The sequence below is a fragment of the Pseudopodoces humilis genome, chromosome 5 (genome assembly GCF_049639895.1).
Source record: "Pseudopodoces humilis isolate 2021_Gansu_Grassland_sample_001 chromosome 5, ASM4963989v1, whole genome shotgun sequence".
Classification (NCBI taxonomy): domain Eukaryota; kingdom Metazoa; phylum Chordata; class Aves; order Passeriformes; family Paridae; genus Pseudopodoces; species Pseudopodoces humilis.
In genome coordinates this window covers 72,203,941-72,223,054 of record NC_142204.1, presented here as the reverse complement: position 1 = coordinate 72,223,054, position 19,114 = coordinate 72,203,941, and the positions used below count along the sequence as shown (strand labels likewise).

The window sequence follows — 19,114 nt, the reverse complement described above, 5'->3', positions numbered from 1 at the left end:
AAAGAGCCCCCAAGGCAGCGTCCCCATCCAGCCAGGGCTGTGCTGGCCATGCTCAGGGGTGACACCGCCCCGGTGTCCCTGAGCCACCCTGGTGTCACCAAGGTACACCCAAGTGTCACCGAGCCAAACACCGGTGTCACCAAACCTCCCCGGTGTCACTGAGTCACCCCAGTGTCACCGAGCCACACACCAGGGCCACCCCAGTGTCACCAAACTGCCCCAGTGTCACTGAGCCACCCCGGTGTCACCAAACTGCCCCGGTGTCACTGAGCCTCACCCTGGTGTCACCAAGGCACACCCCAGTGTCCCCGAGCTACACCAGTGTCACCGAACCACACACCAGGGCCACCCCAGTGTCACCGAACCACCCTGGTGTCACTGAGCCACCCCAGTGTCACCAAACTGCCCCGGTGTCACTGAGCCAAACACTGGTGTCACTGAGCCACACCCTGGTGTCACCGAGGCACACCCCAGTGGCACTGAGCCAAACACTGGTGTCACCAAACCACACCCTGGTGTCACCGAGGCACACCCCAGTGGCACTGAGCCACCACAGTGTCACCGAGCCACACACCAGGGCCAGCCCAGTGTCACCAAACTGCCCCGGTGTCACTGAGCCCACCCCGGTGTCACTGAGCCACCCCGGTGTCACCAAGCCACACCCCGGTGTCACCGAGGCACACACCAGTGTCACTGAGCCACCACAGTGTCACCAATCCACACCCTGGTGTCACCAAGGCACACACCAGTGTCACTGAGCCAAACACCTGTGTCACCAAACTGCCCCGGTGTCACTGAGCCCACCCCAGTGTCACTAAGCTACACCGGTGTCACCGAGCCACACACCAGGGCCAGCCTGGTGTCACTGAACTGTCCCAGTGTCACCGAGCCACCCTGGTGTCACCGAGCCACAAAATGGGGCCACCCTGGTGTCACCAAACCGCCCCGGTGTCACCAAGCCACACACCAGGGCCACCCTGGTGCCACCGAGCTGCACCGATCATGCCAGGGCCAGCCCGGTGTCACCAAACCGTTCCGGTGGCACCAAGCTACACCAGTGTCACCGAGCCACATGCCAGGGCCAGCCTGGTGTCCCCAAGCCACCTCAGTGTCACTGAGCCACCCCAGTGTCCCCAAGCCACATGCCAGGGCCACTCTGGTGGCTACACCCTATGTCACCAAGACACCCCAGTGTCCCCGAGCCATGCCGGTGTCCCCCAGCTGTGCCGGTGTCCCCGAGCTGCGCCAGTGTCCCCAAGCTGTGCCGGTGTCCCCGAGCTGTGCCAGTGTCCCCGAGCTGTGCCGGTGGCCTCGGTGTCACCGAGCCCCAGGCTCTGTCAATAATTCATGAGAAGCAGCGGCCGCTCTGCTCCCGCAGCTCAGGTTACCCCGCCCGGCCCGGCCAGCGCCAGCGCGGCGGCCTGGCACTGTCACCTGTGTCACCAGTGCCACCTGTGTCACCAGGCCTGGCACTGTCACCTGTGTCACCTGTGTCACCAGTGACACCTGTGTCACCAGGCCTGGCACTGTCACCAGTGTCACCTGTGTCACCTGTGTCACCAGGCCTGGCACTGTCACCTGTGTCACCTGTGTCACCTGTGTCACCAGGCCTGGCACTGTCACCTGTGTCACCTGTGTCACCTGTGTCACCAGGCCTGGCACTGTCACCAGTGTCACCTGTGTCACCAGGCCTGGCACTGTCACCAGTGTCACCTGTGTCACCAGGCCTGGCACTGTCACCTGTGTCACCTGTGTCACCAGTGACACCTGTGTCACCAGGCCTGGCACTGTCACCAGTGTCACCTGTGTCACCTGTGTCACCAGGCCTGGCACTGTCACCTGTGTCACCTGTGTCACCTGTGTCACCAGGCCTGGCACTGTCACCTGTGTCACCAGTGACACCTGTGTCACCAGGCCTGGCACTGTCACCAGTGTCACCTGTGTCACCTGTGCCACCTGTGTCACCAGGCCTGGCACTGTCACCTGTGTCACCTGTGTCACCAGTGCCACCTGTGTCACCAGGCCTGGCACTGTCACCTGTGTCACCTGTGTCACCAGTGTCACCTGTGTCACCTGTGCCACCAGGCCTGGCACTGTCACCTGTGTCACCGGTGTCACTGGGCCTGGCACTGTCACCAGTGTCACCATTGCCACCAGTGTCACCTGTCACTGGTGTCACCACGCCTGGCACTGTCACCTGTGTCACCAGTGTCACCAGTGTCACCAGGCCTGGCACTGTCACTGGTATCACCACTGTCACCAGTGTCACCAGTGCCACCTGTGTCACCGGGCCTGGCACTGCCACCCACAGCCACCAGTGCCACCCGCTGCCACCAGATGACACATTCTGCCACCGCTGCCACCTCTGCCACCTTCTGCCACTGCTGCCACCCTCTGTCACCTGCTGCCACCCTCTGCCACCACCTGTCACCCTCTGCCACCCTCTGTCACCCTCTGCCACCTTCTGCCACCACCTGTCACCCTCTGCCACCCTCTGTCACCCTCTGTCACCTTCTGCCACCCTCTGCCACTGCTGTCCCCAGGCCTGGCACCCCTGCCAGGGCTGTGGGGCTCCCACAGAGGCCGTGCCATCCCCCATTCCCGTTCTCTTCCCATTCCCATTCCCATCCCCATTCCCGTTCCCATTCCCATTCCCATTCCCATTCCCATTCCCATTCCCATTCCCGTCCCCATTTCCATTCCCATTCCCATTCCCAATCCCATTCCCATCCCCATTCCCATTCCCATTCCCATCCCCATTCCCATTCCCATTCCCAATCCCATTCCCATCCCCATTCCCATTCCCATTCCCATTCCCATTCCCATTCCCATCCCCATTCCCATTCCCATTCCCATTCCCATTCCCATTCCCATTCCCATTCCCAATCCCATTCCCATCCCCATTCCCATTCCCATTCCCAATCCCATTCCCATCCCCATTCCCATTCCCATTCCCATTCCCATTCCCATTCCCGTCCCCATTCCCGTCCCCATTCCCGTTCCCGTTCCCATTCCCATTCTCACGCTGCCCCTGCCAGTGGGATATGCTGAGGGACGCTCGGTGCTCCCCCAGCCGTGCTGGGGGATCCCGGGATCCCGGGGAATTCAGGGGGATTCAGAAGATTCAGGGAATTCAGGGATTCAAGGGATTCAGGGGATCCGCATATTTGGGGGATTCAGGGGATCCCGGGATCTGGGGGAATTCAGGGAATTCGGGGATCCAGAGGATTCTGGGGATCCAGGGGATTCAGGGGATCTGGGGATCCGGGGATTTGGGGGAGCCAGAGGATCCCAGGAGCCGGGGAAATTCAGGGAATTCAGGGACTTGGGGGAATTCAGGGAATCTGGGGATTCGGGGGATTCAGAGGATTCAGGGGATCGGGGGATTGGGGGGATCCCGGGATTTGGGGGATTCAGGGGATCCCGGGATCTGGGGGAAATGGGGGATTCAGAGGATCCAGGGATCCAAAGGAATTTGGGGAATTCGGAGATTCAGGGGATTCCGGGATCCGGGGAAATTCAGGGATTTCAGAATCCGGATGAATTCGAGGGAGTCAGGGATTCAGGGGATCCAGGGGAGCCAGGGGATTCCGGGATCCGGGAGAATTCAGGGGATTCAGGGACTCGGGGATTCCGGGATCCGGGGGAATTCAGGGGATTCAGGGATTTGGGGGAATTTGGGGGATTCAGGGGAGTCACAGGATTCAGGGATTTGGGGAATTCCAGGATCCGGGGGAATTCAGGGATTCGGGGGAATTCAGGGGATTTCAGGGATTTCAGGGATTCAGGGAATTCAGGGAATTCAGGGAATTCAGGGAATGCCACCCCACGGGTCCCCACTGCATCCCAGAGTTCCTGGTGCTCCTGGAGCCACGGGAAAAGCTGGAGCAGCACATCCCACTCCCTGTCCCTGTTCCCTGGCTCTGCTCATCCCAATTCTTCTCCCGGAGCGCTCCAGGGACCCTCCATCCGTGGCTTTTCCCTGGAAAATCCAGGAGCGGCCCCGCTGCCTCATCCCTGCTGAGCACAAATCCCTGTCCGGGCTCTTCCCGGAGCTCAATCCCATCCCAAATCCCTTCACGGCGGGAAAACGGAATTCCCCCTCTGGAATACTGGGAGAGGGGAAGGGAGCCCGGGCTGCTTCCAGGGAATGCGGGAGAGAAGGGAACAGGAGCCTGGAACACCGAGAGGTGGGGAAAGGGAGCTTGGAACATCGGGAGATGGGAAAAGGAGCTCGGGCTGCATCCTGGGAATGCAGGAGTTGGGAAAAAGAGCCCGGGTTTCCTCCTGGAACACCGAAAGATGGGAAAAGGAGCCCGGGCTGCTTCCCTGGAAACTGTGAGAGGAGAAGGGGAGTCCAAGCTGCTTTCTGGGAATGCGGGAGATGGGAAAAGGAGCTCGGGTTGCTTCCCCGGAATGTAGAAGATGAGAAAAGGAGCCCAGGTTTTCCCCCTGGAACACTGAGAGAGGGGAAAAGGAGCCCGGGCTGCTTCCCTGGAAACTGTGAGAGGAGAAGGGGAGTCCAAGCTGCTTCCCTGGAATGCGGGAGATGGGAAAAGGAGCCTGGGACACCGGGAGATGGGAAAAGGGAGCCCGGGTTTCCTCCTGGAACATGGGAGAGGAGAGTGGGGAGTACAAGCTGCTTCCCTGGAATGCAGGAGAGGGGGAAAAGGAGCTTGGGCTGCTTCCCTGGGACATGGAGAAATGGGAAAAGGAGCTCGGGCTGCTTCCCTGGAAACTGTGAGAGGAGAGGGGGAGTCCAAGCTGCTTCCCTGGAACACCGAGAGATGGGAAGAGGAGCCCGGGTTTCCCCCTGGAACATGGGAGAGGAGAGAGGGGAGTTCAAGCTGTTCCCTTGGAATGAAGGAGGGAAGGGAAAAGGAGCCTGGAACACCGGGAGATGGGGAAAGGAGCTCGGGTTTCTCCCTGGAATGCAGGAGATGGGAAGAGGAGCCCCGGTTTTCCCCCTGGAACATGGGAGAGGAGAGTGGGGAGTACAAGCTGCTTCCCTGGAATGCGGGAGATGGGAAAAGGAGCCTGGGACACCGGGAGATGGGAAAAGGGAGCCCGGGTTTCCTCCTGGAACATGGGAGAGGAGAGTGGGGAGTACAAGCTGCTTCCCTGGAATGCAGGAGAGGGGAAAAGGAGCTCGGGCTGCTTCCCTGGGACATGGAGAAATGGGAAAAGGAGCTCGGGCTGCTTCCCTGGAAACTGTGAGAGGAGAGGGGGAGTCCAAGCTGCTTCCCTGGAACACCGAGAGATGGGAAGAGGAGCCCGGGTTTCCCCCTGGAACATAGGAGAGGAGAGATGGGAGCTCCATCCCTGGAATGCAGGAGAGGGGAAAAGGAGCCCGGGCTGCTTCCCTGGAAACTGTGAGAGGAGAAGGGGAGTCCAAGCTGCTTCCCTGGAATGCGGGAGATGGGAAAAGGAGCCTGGGACACCGGGAGATGGGAAAAGGAGCCTGGGACACCGGGAGATGGGAAAAGGGAACCCGGGTTTTCCCCTGGAACACCGAGAGACGGGAAAAGGAGCTCGGGCTGCTTCCCTGGAAACTGTGAGAGGAGAGGGGGAGTCCAAGCTGTTCCCTGGAATGCGGGAGAGGGGAAAAGGAGCCTGGGTTTCCCCCTGTAATGCAGGAGGTGGGAAAAAGAGCCCAGGTTTTCCTCCTGGAACATGGGAGAGGAGAGGGGGAGTTCAAGCTGTTCCCTTGGAATGCAGGAGAGATGGGAAAAGGAGCCTGGAACACCGAGAGACGGGAAAAGGAGCCCAGGTTTTCCCCCTGGAACACCGAGAAATGGGAAGAGGAGCTCGGGCTGCTTCCCTGGAAACTGTGAGAGGGAAAAGGAGCCCGGGTTTCCTCCTGGAACACCGAGAGATGGGAAAAGGAGCCTGGGCTGCATCCCGGGAATGCGGGAGATGGGAAAAGGAGCTCGGGCTCTATCCCGGGAATGCAGGAGAGGGGAAAAAGGAGCCCAGGTTTCCCCCCTGGAACACCGAGGGATGGGAAAAACAGCTCGGGCTGCACCCCGGGAATTCAGGAGGGGGGAAAAGGAGCTCGGGCTGCATCTCGGGAATACAGGAGAGGGGAAAAAGGAGCCCAGGTTTCCCCCCTGGAACACCGAGAGATGGGAAAAGGAGCCTGGGCTGCATCCCGGGAATGCGGGAGATGGGAAAAGGAGCTCGGGCTCCATCCCGGGAATGCAGGAGGGGGAAAAAAAGGAGCCCCCCCCCCCCGGTCGTGGCCACCCCCATCCCGTGTTCCCTCCCTCCCCGCACTCCACACGTGCCTCGCCACCCGCACGTGGTGCCGCGCGGGGGAGGCTGGAATTTTTTAGGAGCTGGAAATCTCGGCAGAACCTTCCCTAGCGTAGCGCTGTTGGGCTCCTGGATTTTTGGGGGGGTTTTGGGGGGGGGTTTTGGGGGGTTTTGGGGGGGTTTTGGGGGCTGGTTTCGCGCACTCCACCCTGCCCAGAGCAAGAGCGAACAGCACCAACCACAACAGGAGGATCGGCCGGGAATGATTCACGGCAGAATTCCCGCAATATTGAGAATATTCAGGAATTATCCGTTGGTTGGGATATTTAGGCTGTTCCAAAAAACAACCCCAAACCAAGAATTAATTAAAAAAAAACCCCAAAATTACATCCATGCCCCATCCCTGGAAGTTCCCAAGGCCAGGTTGGAGCAACTCGGGAGGGCAAAAATTTGTCCCTGCCCATGGATCAGGACGAAGTCTCGACTCCCTTCAGCCCCAAACCATTCCAGGATCATTTTCCGGGAATAAAAAGCCCCTCCTCGGTTTCTTTTTTTGCCCCTTTGTCCTCGCCCAGAGCTCCTGTGCAGGTGCGGGAAGCACAAAGAACCCGCGGGGTTACGTAAGAGGAATTTTGGGAATTCGCTGCCTCCGTCAGCCACAGGTCAGCCCTGGGACAGAAGTTTTTTAGGGAAGTTGGTCCAGGGGAGATCCAGAGGGGACCTGCAGCTGCTCAGCTCTGGGATCTCCATCCTCAGAGCCGGGTTGGGAAGAGCACAGAGGGGGAAATTCACTTTTCCGGCGGCTGCTGAAGGCGTTGGGGGGTGGGGGATTTACCAGCCGAGGCCCAGCGGGGAACACAACCCCCCTCAAAATCCCATAAATCCCATAAAACCTCCTGCTCGGGGCTGTCCGGCACCCCCTGAGTGCGGGGAACACAACCCCCCTCAAAATCCCATAAATCCCATAAAACCTCCTGCTCGGGGCTGTCCGGCACCCCCTGAGTGCGGGGAGCAGCTCCAGAGCCTCGCCAGACGGAACTCCCTGCACAACTTGAGCTCCCACACCCGGGAAAAATCGGGATTTTGGAGGGGAGATCCACTCAGTTCTGCCCAAACCGCGACCGGGGGGAGGGTGGGGGAGAGTCACGAAATCAGCACCAGGCCTCGTCCAAAAAAAAAACCTCGTCCAAAAAAAAAAAAATCCTCCCCCAAAACGCTCCTGCCGCACGCGCTGCCTGCCATTCCCAGGAAAATCGTCCCCCAAAAGCCCCAAAATTCCCCAAAATCGCGGCTCTCCAGCACGAGCGCATCTCCGCAAACCCCGTTCTTCGCTTTTCTCCCCTCACCAACCCCCCGCGAAAAAAAAGCAGCAGCGCTCGGCATCATCCCACGCTCGCCGGGCAACCCTCGCTGTCCATTCCCAGCTCCCCGGTGCCAGCCTGGAATGCCGAGCCTCGGCCTCCTCCCTCCGCCCACCCCCGGGCACCCACGGAACGCCCCGGGGACACCCACGGGTACCCGCGGAACGCCCCGGGGACACCCACGGGTACCCACGGAACGCCCCGGGGACACCCACGGGTACCCGCGGCCCCCCGCACATCCCATCCCGCACATCCCGTGCATCCCGCACATCCCTCGGCCGCCCCCGCCGAGCTCTCCGCCTCTCCCCGCTGCCTCCCCGGTGTGTCCCCGGTGTGTCCCCGGTACCTGATGGCGGGCCGAGCCACCATCGCCGCGGCGGCCGCCGGCGGCGGAGCGGGGCGGGAGCGGCGCGGGGCGGGGGCGGCGGCGGGGCCGGGCGGGGAGCGGCGCGCACGGCGGATCCCCCGCGGGTTCGGCCCCCGCCGCCGCCAGCGGGGCTCAGTTTTTAGGAGTTGTCATGGCAACGGCCAGCCCGGTGCGCACGGGAAGGGGCGGGCGCACGGAAAAACTTCAGCGGCTCCGCGGGGCTCCCGGTACCCGCCGAGCTCCGGTGGATCCCACGCTCCCCGGTTCTTGCCGCTGGTCGCGGTGTTCCCCACACCCCGCGATGGGGGATTCGCCCCACAGCCCCCGGGGGGAGGCGTGGGGGGCGGGGGGCAGCGCCCACCCCCGCTCCGGGCACCGTGAGCGGCGCCCCTGCCTCCTCGGAGCTCCGGGACCCATCCCGGTGACCCCGGGGTGAGGCAGCGGCACCGCCCCAGCCCCTTCCGTGGGTTCTGCCGCGGTGGTCCCGGCCCCACAGCGGCGCTGGGGAGAGGGGGAGCCCCCCAAGATCGCGTTCCGGGGGCGGCCGGAGCCCCCCCCGGGCCGGGTCGGTGCCGGTACCTGTCTCGGTGGTCCTGCTCCGGCCGCGGCCGCTCCGCTGCTGGCGCCCGCGGGACCGGATCCCGCAGGAAACTCCCGGCTCCGGCAGCAGCTCGGCCCCTTTCCTGCCAGGAAGGGACAACCGGCACCGCCGGCCACCGCCCCGCCGGGCCGCGTCCTGCCCGCACCGAGGGGACAGCGCGGGGCACGGGAGGGGACAGCGGGGGGCACGGGAGGGGAAAGCGGGGGGCACGGGAGGGGACAGCGCGGGGAACCCGAGGGGACAGAGCGGGGAACCCGAGGGGACAGCGGGGGGCACGGGAGGGGACAGCGGGGGGAACACGAGGGGACAGCGCGGGGAACCCGAGGGGACAGCGCGGGGAACCCGAGGGGACAGCGGGGGACACGGGAGGGGACAGAGTGGGGAACCCACCGGGACAGAGTGGGGAACCCACCAGGACAGATCGGGACACTGCCGATGGGGACGGGGCACAGGGGGCACAGGGGGGCACGGGGGGCACGGGCGACTGCGGGTGACAGGGGAATGTGGGTCAGTGCCAGATTTGGGGTCAGTGCCAGCTTTGGGGTCAGTCCCAACTTTGGGGTCAGTGCCAGATTTGGGGTCAGTGTCATCTTTGGGGGCAGTGTCATCTTTGGGGGCAGTGTCATCTTTGGGGTCAGTGCCAGATTTGGGGTCAGTGCCAGCTTTGGGGTCAGTCCCAACTTTGGGGTCAGTGCCAGATTTGGGGTCAGTGTCATCTTTGGGGGCAGTGTCATCTTTGGGGGCAGTGTCATCTTTGGGGTCAGTGCCAGATTTGGGGTCAGTGCCAGATTTGGGGTCAGTCCCAACTTTGGGGTCAGTGCCAGCTTTGGGGTCAGTGCCAGCTCCGGACGCGGGCCAGGCCCTATCAGGAGCACAGGAAACACCTTGGAGGGACCGGGATTGTCCCTTCCTGAGGGACCCGGGCGGGACAAACGCAGCACGGGACAGACCCGAGTGGGGACAGAGCCGAGTGGGGACAGACCCGAGTGGGGACAGACCCGGTACGGGACAGATCCAGGACAGACCCGGTACGGGACAGACCCGAGTGGGGACAGACCCGGCACGGGACAGACCCGGTACGGGACAGACCCGAGTGGGGACAGACCCGGTACGGGACAGATCCAGGACAGACCCGGCACGGGACAGACCCGAGTGGGGACAGAGCCGGTACGGGACAGACCCGAGTGGGGACAGAGCCGGTACGGGACAGACCCAGGACAGAGCCGGTACGGGACAGACCCGAGTGGGGACAGACCCGAGTGGGGACAGACCCGGTACGGGACAGACCCGAGTGGGGACAGAGCCGAGTGGGGACAGACCCGAGTGGGGACAGACCCGGTACGGGACAGACCCGAGTGGGGACAGAGCTGGTACGGGACAGACCCAGGACAGAGCCGGTACGGGACAGACCCAGGACAGACCCGGTACGGGACAGACCCGAGTGGGGACAGAGCCGGTACGGGACAGACCCAGGACAGAGCCGGTACGGGACAGACCCAGGACAGAGCCGGTACGGGACAGACCCAGGACAGAGCCGGTGCGGGACAGAGCCTGTACAGGACAGAGCCGGGACAGAGCCTGGACAGACCCGGGTGGGGACATTCCGGCAGCACGGCCCGGACAGAGGGACACGGGGACAGAGGGACACGGGGACAGAGGGACACGGGGACAATGGGACACGGGGACAATGGGACACGGGGACAAAGGGACATGGGGACAGAGGGACACGGGGACAGAGGGACACGGGGACAATGGGACACGGGGACAATGGGACACGGGGACAAAGGGACATGGGGACAGAGGGACACGGGGACAGAGGGACAGAGTGACAAAAGGACACGGGGACAAAGGGACACGGGGACAAAGGGACACAGGGACACGGGGGTGGGTCACAGCTCCGGCCGGGCACAGGGCCACGTCACGGCGCTGCCACCCTTGGGGACACGGGGACAAGGTCACAGCTCCGGCCGGGCACAGGGCCACGTCACGGCGCTGCCACCCTTGGCATGGCTGGAGGGACTCACCCCCGCCCCATGGGTGTCCCCATGTCCCCTCCCCTGTCCCCTGACTGTCTCCAGACCCCTCCAGCTGTCCCCCCTGGATGTCCCTGTCCCCCCTTTCCTGTCACCTGACTGTCCCCCTGCCCCCCTTTCCTGTCCCCTGGATGTCCCCTTTTCCTGTCCCTCTGCCCCCCTTTCCTGTCCCCTGGATGTCCCCTGGATGTCCCCCTGCCCCCTTTTCCTGTCCCCTTGATGTCGCCCTGCCCCCCTTTATGTCCCCTGACTGTCCCCCTGCCCCCTTTTCCTGTCCCATGGATGTCCCCTCTGTCCCTCCAGCTGTCCCCTGCAGAAGCTCAGCCGTGTGACACCTGCGCCACCCTGGCTGCTGCCACCGCCCCCCGGCAGTGCCACTTCGGCAGTGTCACCCGGCAGTGTCACCCTGGCCCCCCGACAGTGTCACCCTGACCCCTGACAGTGTCATCCTGGCAGTGTCACCCGGCTCTTGGCAGTGTCACCCTGGCAGTGCCACCCCAGCTCCTGCCACTTCCTGGCCGTGCCACCCTGGCCCCCGACAGTGTCACCCTGGCCCCTGGCAGTGCGACCCCGGACCGTGGCTGCTGCCACCTTCTGGCAGTGTCACCCGGCTCCTGGCAGTGCCACCCAGCAGTGCCACCCGGCAGTGTCACCCTGGCCCCTGGCAGTGTCACCCTGGCAGTGCCACCTGGCAGTGTCACCCTGGCAGTGCCACCCAGCAGTGCCACCCGGCAGTGTCACCCTGGCCCCTGGCAGTGTCACCCTGGCAGTGCCACCCGGCAGTGTCACCCTGGCAGTGTCACCCTGGCAGTGTCACCCGGCAGTGTCACCCTGGCCCCTGGCAGTGTCACCTGGCAGTGTCACCCTGGCAGTGTCACCCTGGCACTCACCCGGCTCCTGGCAGTGTCACCCAGCAGTGCCAGCCGGCAGTGTCACCCTGGCAGTGTCACCCTGGCAGTGTCACCTGGCAGTGTCACCCTGGCCCCTGGCAGTGTCACCCGGCTCCTGGCAGTGTCACCCTGGCATTGCCACCCCGGCCGTGTCACCCTGGTCATGTCACCCAGCAGTGTCACCATGGCAATGCCACCCAGCAGTGTCACCCTGGCAGTGTCACCCGGCAGTGCCACCTGGCAGTGTCACCTGGCTCCTGGCAGTGTCACCCTGGCAGTGCCACCCTGGTCCCTGGCAATGCCACCCTGGCCATGTCACCCTGTCCCCTGGCAGTGTCACCCTGGCAGTGTCACCTGGCAGTGCCATCAGGCTCCTGGCAATGCCACCCTGGCAGTGCCACCCGGCAGTGTCACCTGGCAGTGTCGCCATGGCAGTGTCACCGCCAGAGCTGTCACCTTTGTCCCTACTCTTGTCCCCAGGCCCTGGGGACAAGTCCACACCTGGAATTTGTGTCCCTTCCTGGTCCCCGCTGTCCCCGGGAGCGGCGCCAGGATTTGTCCTTTGCTCGGGATCCGGAAATTTCCATTGGGAATTTTGGGGGTATTTTTGGGATTTTTTATCCTCATGGAAAGGAAACTTCCCGGATTTCCTTCGGGAGAGCTGAGAAAGCGCCGCTCCCTGCGGGCTGCTCCCGAATTCTGGGATTCCCAAATTCCAGGATTTCAAAATTCCAGGATTCCTAAATTCTGGGATTCCCAAATTCCAGAATTCCCAAATTCCAGGATTCCCAAATTCCAGGATTTCAAAATTCTGGGATTCCCGAATTCTGGGATTCCCAAATTCCAGGATTCCCAAATTCTGGGATTCCCAAATTCCAGGATTCCCAAATTCCAGGATTTCAAATTCCGGGATTCCTGAATTCTGGGATTCCCCAAATTCCAGGATTCCCAAATTCTGGGATTCCCAAGTTCCAGGATTCCCAAATTCCAGGATTCCCAAATTCCGGGATTCCTGAATTCCGGGATTCCCAAATTCTGGGATTCTCAAATTCCAGGATTCCCCAATTCCAGGATTCCCCAATTCCAGGATTCCCAAATTCCAGGATTCCCAAGTTCCAGGATTCCCAAATTCTGGGATTCCCAAATTCCAGGATTCCCAAATTCCAGGATTCTCAAATTCTGGGATTCCTGAATTACAGTATTCCCAAATTCCAGGATTCCCGAATTCCAGTATTCCCAAATTCCAGGATTCCCAAATTCCAGGATTCCCGAATTCCAGGATTTCCAAATTCCAGGCTTCCCAAATTCTGGGATTCCCCAAATTCCGGGATTCCCGAATTCTGGGATTCCGGGAGCTCGCCAAGGAGCTGGGACAATTCCAGTGGCCCCACAGAGCTGGGAATGAATCCCAGTGGGGCAGGGAGGGAATGGGAGCGGGGATGATGGGAATGGGATCAGGAATGGGATTGGGAATGGGATCGGGAATGGGATCGGGAATGGGAATTCCTGCTTGGGAAAACACGGGGGATGGTGGGAATGGGGTCAGATCCTTGAGCGGGAATGGGATCGGGAATTGGATCAGGAATGGGAATTCCTGCTCGGGAAAACACGTGGGGGCGCTGGTGGTGAGAATGGAGCTGGATCCTCACACAGGAATGGGACCGGGAATGGGACCGGGAATGGGATTGGGAATGGGAATCAGGAATGGGAATTTCTACTTGGGAAAACACGTGGGGGTGCTGGGATGCTGGGAATGGGGCCACAGCCTCACACAGGAATGGGATCGGGAATGGGACTGGGAATGGGATCGAGAATGGGATTGGGAATGGGATTGGGAATGATATCAGGAATGGGATTGGGAATGGGATTGGGAATGATATCAGGAATGGGATTGGGATTGGGATTGGGAAGCCACGAGAGCCCTAATAATGAATTACTTAAGGCCGCAGCTCTCTCTGTGTTTCATTTCAGGGCTCCACCAGCGCAGGCCCAGCGCGGGAGGTGACACCGCTGTCACCAAGGTCCCCCCGGCAGCGCCACCGCTCCAAGGTTCCACCCTCCGAGCTGCCCCTCTGTGACATCAGCCCGGGCCGGTGGCACTGCCAGGGCCACCAGAGGTGACAGCTCCGCTCCGCCTCTGCCACCTGCGCTGGCACCGATGGCTCTGCTGGCCCTGCTCGTCCTGCTGGCCCTGGCCCGGCCCGTGGGGGGCACGTGGGACACCTGCAGGTCGGTGGCCCCGGGGGCTCGGGGACACTCGGGGCTGTCCTGGCACGGATGAGCCCCTCGGGGGTCCCTGTCCCCGCTGTCCCCAAGCAGGGCACCGATGGCTTTGTGCTTCCAGAGGGACCTGCGGGCTCCGGCCCATGGCCTTCGACCACAGCTCCGAGCTTCTGGAATATTCCCTGGACGGCGATTACAAACCTTTGGACGGAGCCTCGCAGGATGGGGGTGGCACCGGGGTGCACCCGGGGGCCTGGCCCGGCATCGTCAGCATCCAGGCCCGGCTGGAGAACGGCACGTGGCACATGTGCTCCGGGGCCCTCATCCACCCCCAGTGGGTGCTCACGGTGGCACACTGCTTCGTGGGGACTGGGTAAGGAGAGGCAGGGATGGGGATGTCCCCAGAAATGGGACAGGGATGTCCCCAAAGCAGGATCAAGGATGTCCCCAGAGGGGGATCAGGGGTGTCCTCAAAACAGGGTCAGGAATGTCCCCACAGGAGGAATGGGCATGTCCCCAAGACAGGGTCAGGGATGTTCCCTCAGCAGGGTTGGGGATGTCCCCACAGGAGGGTCAGAGATGTCCCCAAAGAAGAGACAGGGTTGTCCCCAAAACAGGGACAGGAATGTCCCCATAAGGAAGGACAGGGATGTCCCCACAGTAAGGACAGGGATGTCCCCACAGCAGGGTCAGGGATGTCCCCACTCGAGGGTCAGGGATGTCCCCACAGCTGGGTCAGGGATGTCCCCACAGTAAGGACAGGGATGTCCCCACAGTAAGGACAGGGATGTCCCCACAGTAAGGACAGGGATGTCCTCACAGGAAGGACAGGGATGTCCCCACAGGAGGTTCACGGATGTCCCCACTTGAGGGTCAGGGATGTCCCCACTCGAGGGTCAGGGATGTCCCCCCAGCACAGGGAGGTGCTCAGCACGGGAAGGGAATTGCGCTGCCGCATCCTGCGGCTCTGCTCCATCCATCCTTTCTCCATCTCCTCCTCAGGGACACCTCCAGGTGGGAAGTGGTGATCGGAGCCACAGATCTGAGCCAGCCGGGCCCCGAGGCCGAGCTTCGCCACATCCTGAGGCTCCTGGTGCACCAACACTACAACCCGGCCACGGCCAGGAACAACATCGCTCTGCTGCAGCTGGACCAGCCCGTGGAGTGCAGCGACTACATCCAGCTGGGCTGCGTGCCCGACAGCTCCCTGGCAGTGCCCGAGCTCAGAACGTGCTTCATCGCGGGCTGGAGAGCCAGCCCGGACAGCGGTCAGTGCCCGCCGGGACAGGGCCCGGGGCTGCGGGGGGCTCGGCCCGGAGCCCCGGGGCTGGGCCGGGCCCCGCGGGGCCCCCCGAGGTTTCGGTGCTCAGAGCCCTCTGTGCCCGCAGCTCCCGGGCCGCGCCTGGTGCTGCAGGAGGCCAAGGTGCGGCTCATCGACGTCCAGCTGTGCAACAGCAGCCGCTGGTACGGGGGGGCCGTGCACCCCCAGGACCTGTGCGCGGGGTACCCGCGGGGCGGCATCGACACCTGCCAGGTGCGGGCGCGGGGCCAGGGACCCCCTGGAACCCCTCCGAGCCAGCCCAGGGACCCCTGGGACCCCTCACATCTATCCCAGGGACCCCTGATCCCAAACAGGATCCCCTGGAACCCTTCAGAGCCAGCCCAGGGACCCCCTGGGACCCCTCAGAGCCAGCCCAGGGACTCCCTGGAACCTCTCAGAGCCAGCCCAGGGATCCTCTCAAACCCCTCAGAGATAGCCCAGGGACCCCCTGGAACTCCTCAGAGCCAGCCCAGAGACCCCCTGGGACCCCTCAGAGCCAGCCCAGGGACCCCTGACCCCAAACAGGACCTGGCCCCGCCTGGCCCTGGCCCGGTGCCCTCCCAGCCCCAAGGTCCCACCACTGCCGGCTGTCCCTGCCCCATCCGTGTGTCCCTGCCTGTTGTCCCCTTGTCCCCAAGGCCTGGCACTGCGCCCACCCAGCCCAGCCAGCGCTCCCGGCAGCCCCAGGTGTGGAGATCCAGGAATTTCCCTTCCCTGACCAGCCCTGGATGAGCCCAGCCCGAGCCAGCCCCATCCTGCTCCAGGCTGGAGCCTCCAGAGCGGAGCCTTTCCATGGGAATGCAGCCGGGAATGCGGCTCTGGAAGGGGTTGGGATGGGAAGGGCCAGGCCCAGGGCTGGCAGCAGCTCCTGACCCCTCTCTCCTGGTGCAGGGGGACAGCGGGGGTCCCCTGGTCTGCAAGGACAACGTTGGTGACTACTTCTGGCTGGTGGGACTGGCCAGCTGGGGCCGAGGCTGCGCCGGGGCCAAGCGACCCGGGGTGTTCACGTCCAGCCAGCACTTCCACACCTGGATCCAGGTCCAGATGGGATTGCTCCCACCAGAAGCTGATGTTCCTCCACCAGAGCCACTCCCAACCCTGTCCCTGGAGCTGGAGCTGGAACCGGAGCCAGAGCCAGACTCGGATTTTAGCAATCTGGAGAACCCCAACCCAGCGGTCACGGGGGAATCTACGGACCTTTCATACCAACAACAGATCCTGGGGAAATTCCTGAACCTGCTGCTGGAGCTCCTGCAGTTCCTGAAAGGAAAGAAAGCCTGAGCAGCGGGATGAGCTGATCCAGTTGTGGCGAGCGTTCCCAGCCGGGGCCGTGGCTGTGGGGCCAAGGTCAGCCCCGGTGCCCAGGGCTGCTGGGCCCTGCCCACGCTGACCCCTGCGCCCGCCCCGACCGTGAATCCACTTTGGATTGAAATAGAGTTGTTCCTATTCCCACTTCTCCACCTTGTCCAGTTCCTTGTCCTGGGGAAAACAGGGATGGGACTATTTGGGATCAAATATATATAACATGTTATACATAATATATAATACATAATACATAATATAAAACATATAATACATAATACATAATATATAATATATGATATAATATATAATATATAATGCATAATATATAATATATAATATATAATATATAATATATAATATATAATATATAATATATAACATATAACATATAACATATACTATATACTATATAATATATAATATATAATATATACTATATAATATATAATATATAATGCATAATATATAATATATAATATGTAATATATTATATAGTATATAGTATATATTATATAGTGTATATTATACAATAAATTATATAATAATAGATAATAGATAATACATAATACATAATATACAATATACAATACACAATATATAATATATAATATATAATATATATTATATCATATATATCATATTTCATAGATAATACATAGTATGTAATACATAATATGTAATATATAATACATAATACGTTATATGTAATATGTAATATGTAATATGTAATATAAAATAAATAATATGCAATATACAGTTCACAATATATAATATATGATATATTATATATAACATATAATTTATACTATATTATCTTATAGAATACATCACATATCACAATCACATATAATATATCATATATCATATATCGTATATCATATATCATATATAATGTTGTATATAATGTTATATATAATATATAATACATATACATAATCTATAATACATCATATATAACATATAACATATAATATATAATATATTAATATATAAGAGAATATAAATATTTGTAAGCAATATATATATAATAAATATTTTTACATAAATAGATAAGAGAATATAAATATTTATAATATAACTAGTATATATAATATAAATATTTTATAATATTTCGTAGTGGTTGATAAGTGTATGTTAGTGTTTGGTTTATTGCAATGATTTCTTTTTTGTTTTTTAGAATTATTGTTGTAACTTTTTCCTTAGATACTTCCAAATTTTCTTTGGGTTTTGAATTTGTTGATGTGAAAATTTTTAGGTTGAGGGATTAGAAAATTTTTTGAAGGGTTTTGGTTGGTGATCCTCGAACCAAACCCGAGCTCCCGCTCCTTCCCACTTGGAAACACGAAAGGCAAAGATCAGGGGTTAAAAATAATTTATTGGAAACAGCCATGAGCGAGGGAATTAATTATTTGCAGGGAAATTAATTAAGAAAAGTGTAAGACAAAGCAGTGATTTCCATGGAAAATTTATCCCCACTGGAGAAAATGCCCTTATCCATGGAAGTGAGAGTCCCTTGGCCCCTGGGGTCCCGGACGTACCCCACTCCCAGCTACCGGAAAAAAATGATTCCAAAATAATTTCCAAATATTCCGGAATCAGGACGCCCAATAATCCACATTTTCAGCCCGATTCAGTCTCCTGGGGAAAACAGGGATGGGACGATCCGGGAAAAACGAGCGGGGTTGGGCTCTGGTTTGGGGGGGACGAGGGGGAGCCAGGGAGGGCTGGAGGGAGGGGAGGGGAGGATGGGCCGGGCAGGTGGAGAGAGGGAGAAACTTCTCCAGGCCAGGATTCCTCCAGCAGAGCCTCGGCTGTGCCATTCCCGGGAAAAGCCGTCGGGAGGGACGGGAATGGCAGCAGCCGGGGATCCCGGGCTGCTGGGCAGGTGCTGGAGGTGCCACCCAGGGCTGTCCCCGCTGTCCCCAGCTCCTGTCTCTGAGCTGCCGGGATCCCCCATCCCAACCCTCAGGGACCCAGTTGGGATCCCTGGATCTGGGATCTCTCCTCATTGGGGATATTCCTGAGGTGCCCAGAAGCCATCCTGTGCTTTGGGATGTCCCTCCCTGTGAAAAACGAGGTTGACATATTTTTATATAGAATTTAAAAGTTTAATAAAAAGACAATCAGGAGATAAAAATAAAGTAAAATATGCAGATACAGCCCAGTGTCTCTGCATTCACCTTACTAACAAAGGATTGTCCCTTAAAAACAGAACCCTACTACATATCCATAAATTCTCAGACATATTCAGACATTCTTCTTAAGTTTTTGATGTTCCTTTGTTTAGTTTTTACCTTTCCCCCTTCCCAATAGATCAATCTTCTTGGTGCCACGGGGTTTTATGTCCTCTGATAACGGGTGAAATAAATCCTTCTCTTGGAGATCTTGGAGGACAAGATAATTTTAAGAATGCAGGAGGGTCTCTGACTGTCTTTTCAGTCTCTGGGTTATATAAACAAAAGTAGTTTGTGCTTTAATATCATGTTATAGCCTTATATATATATATATATATATATGTATTATACCGCTATTTCTAAGTTTCATCAATAACAGAAATAAAAGAAATTATATTAATACAATAAAGTTTTCTAACCTTATACATATAACGTTGATTTTAATGTTTATTAGAAGCCAATGATGTAATGTGCAATTATAACACTCCCTGGAATGTCCATCCCGGTACTCCGCCTTCCCGCCACCTCCTCCCGGGACTACATCTCCCATCATGCCCCGCGCCCGCCGCCTGCATCACGTGATC

At 58.7% G+C, this 19,114-nt stretch overlaps 2 protein-coding genes across 3 annotated transcripts in view; one reads left to right on the top strand and one right to left on the bottom strand.

Annotated features, from left to right (window-relative positions):
- Nucleotides 1-8,609, bottom strand: part of SHANK3 (SH3 and multiple ankyrin repeat domains 3) — a 158,855-nt gene extending 150,246 nt beyond the window's left edge. For both annotated transcript variants that reach the window (XM_088054770.1, XM_088054771.1), the window contains exon 1: nucleotides 8,563-8,609. The gene's annotated coding sequence lies outside the window, so the exon portion shown is untranslated. The remainder of the gene's footprint in view (nucleotides 1-8,562) is intronic.
- A 1,362-nt stretch (nucleotides 8,610-9,971) lies between these two features.
- On the top strand, nucleotides 9,972-16,546 carry LOC102106778 (acrosin-like). Its single transcript, XM_088055454.1, has 6 exons — nucleotides 9,972-10,040; nucleotides 13,495-13,736; nucleotides 13,852-14,103; nucleotides 14,733-14,998; nucleotides 15,119-15,264; nucleotides 15,943-16,546. Exons 2-6 carry the CDS (start codon nucleotides 13,666-13,668, stop codon nucleotides 16,330-16,332), a joined length of 1,125 nt encoding a protein of 374 aa, XP_087911580.1. The 5' UTR covers nucleotides 9,972-10,040; nucleotides 13,495-13,665; the 3' UTR covers nucleotides 16,333-16,546.
- The last annotated feature ends 2,568 nt before the right edge of the window (nucleotides 16,547-19,114 follow it).

What these genes read in the sequence shown, in the direction of transcription:
- LOC102106778 (XM_088055454.1), top strand. Translation starts at nt 13,666, where the DNA reads ATGGCTCTGCTGGCCCTGCTCGTCCTGCTGGCCCTGGCCCGGCCCGTG. An exon ending in GGCACGTGGGACACCTGCAG is followed by an intron (nt 13,737 to 13,851) that starts GTCGGTGGCCCC and finishes TTGTGCTTCCAG; the next exon opens with AGGGACCTGCGGGCTCCGGC. An exon ending in GCGGCATCGACACCTGCCAG is followed by an intron (nt 15,265 to 15,942) that starts GTGCGGGCGCGG and finishes CTCCTGGTGCAG; the next exon opens with GGGGACAGCGGGGGTCCCCT.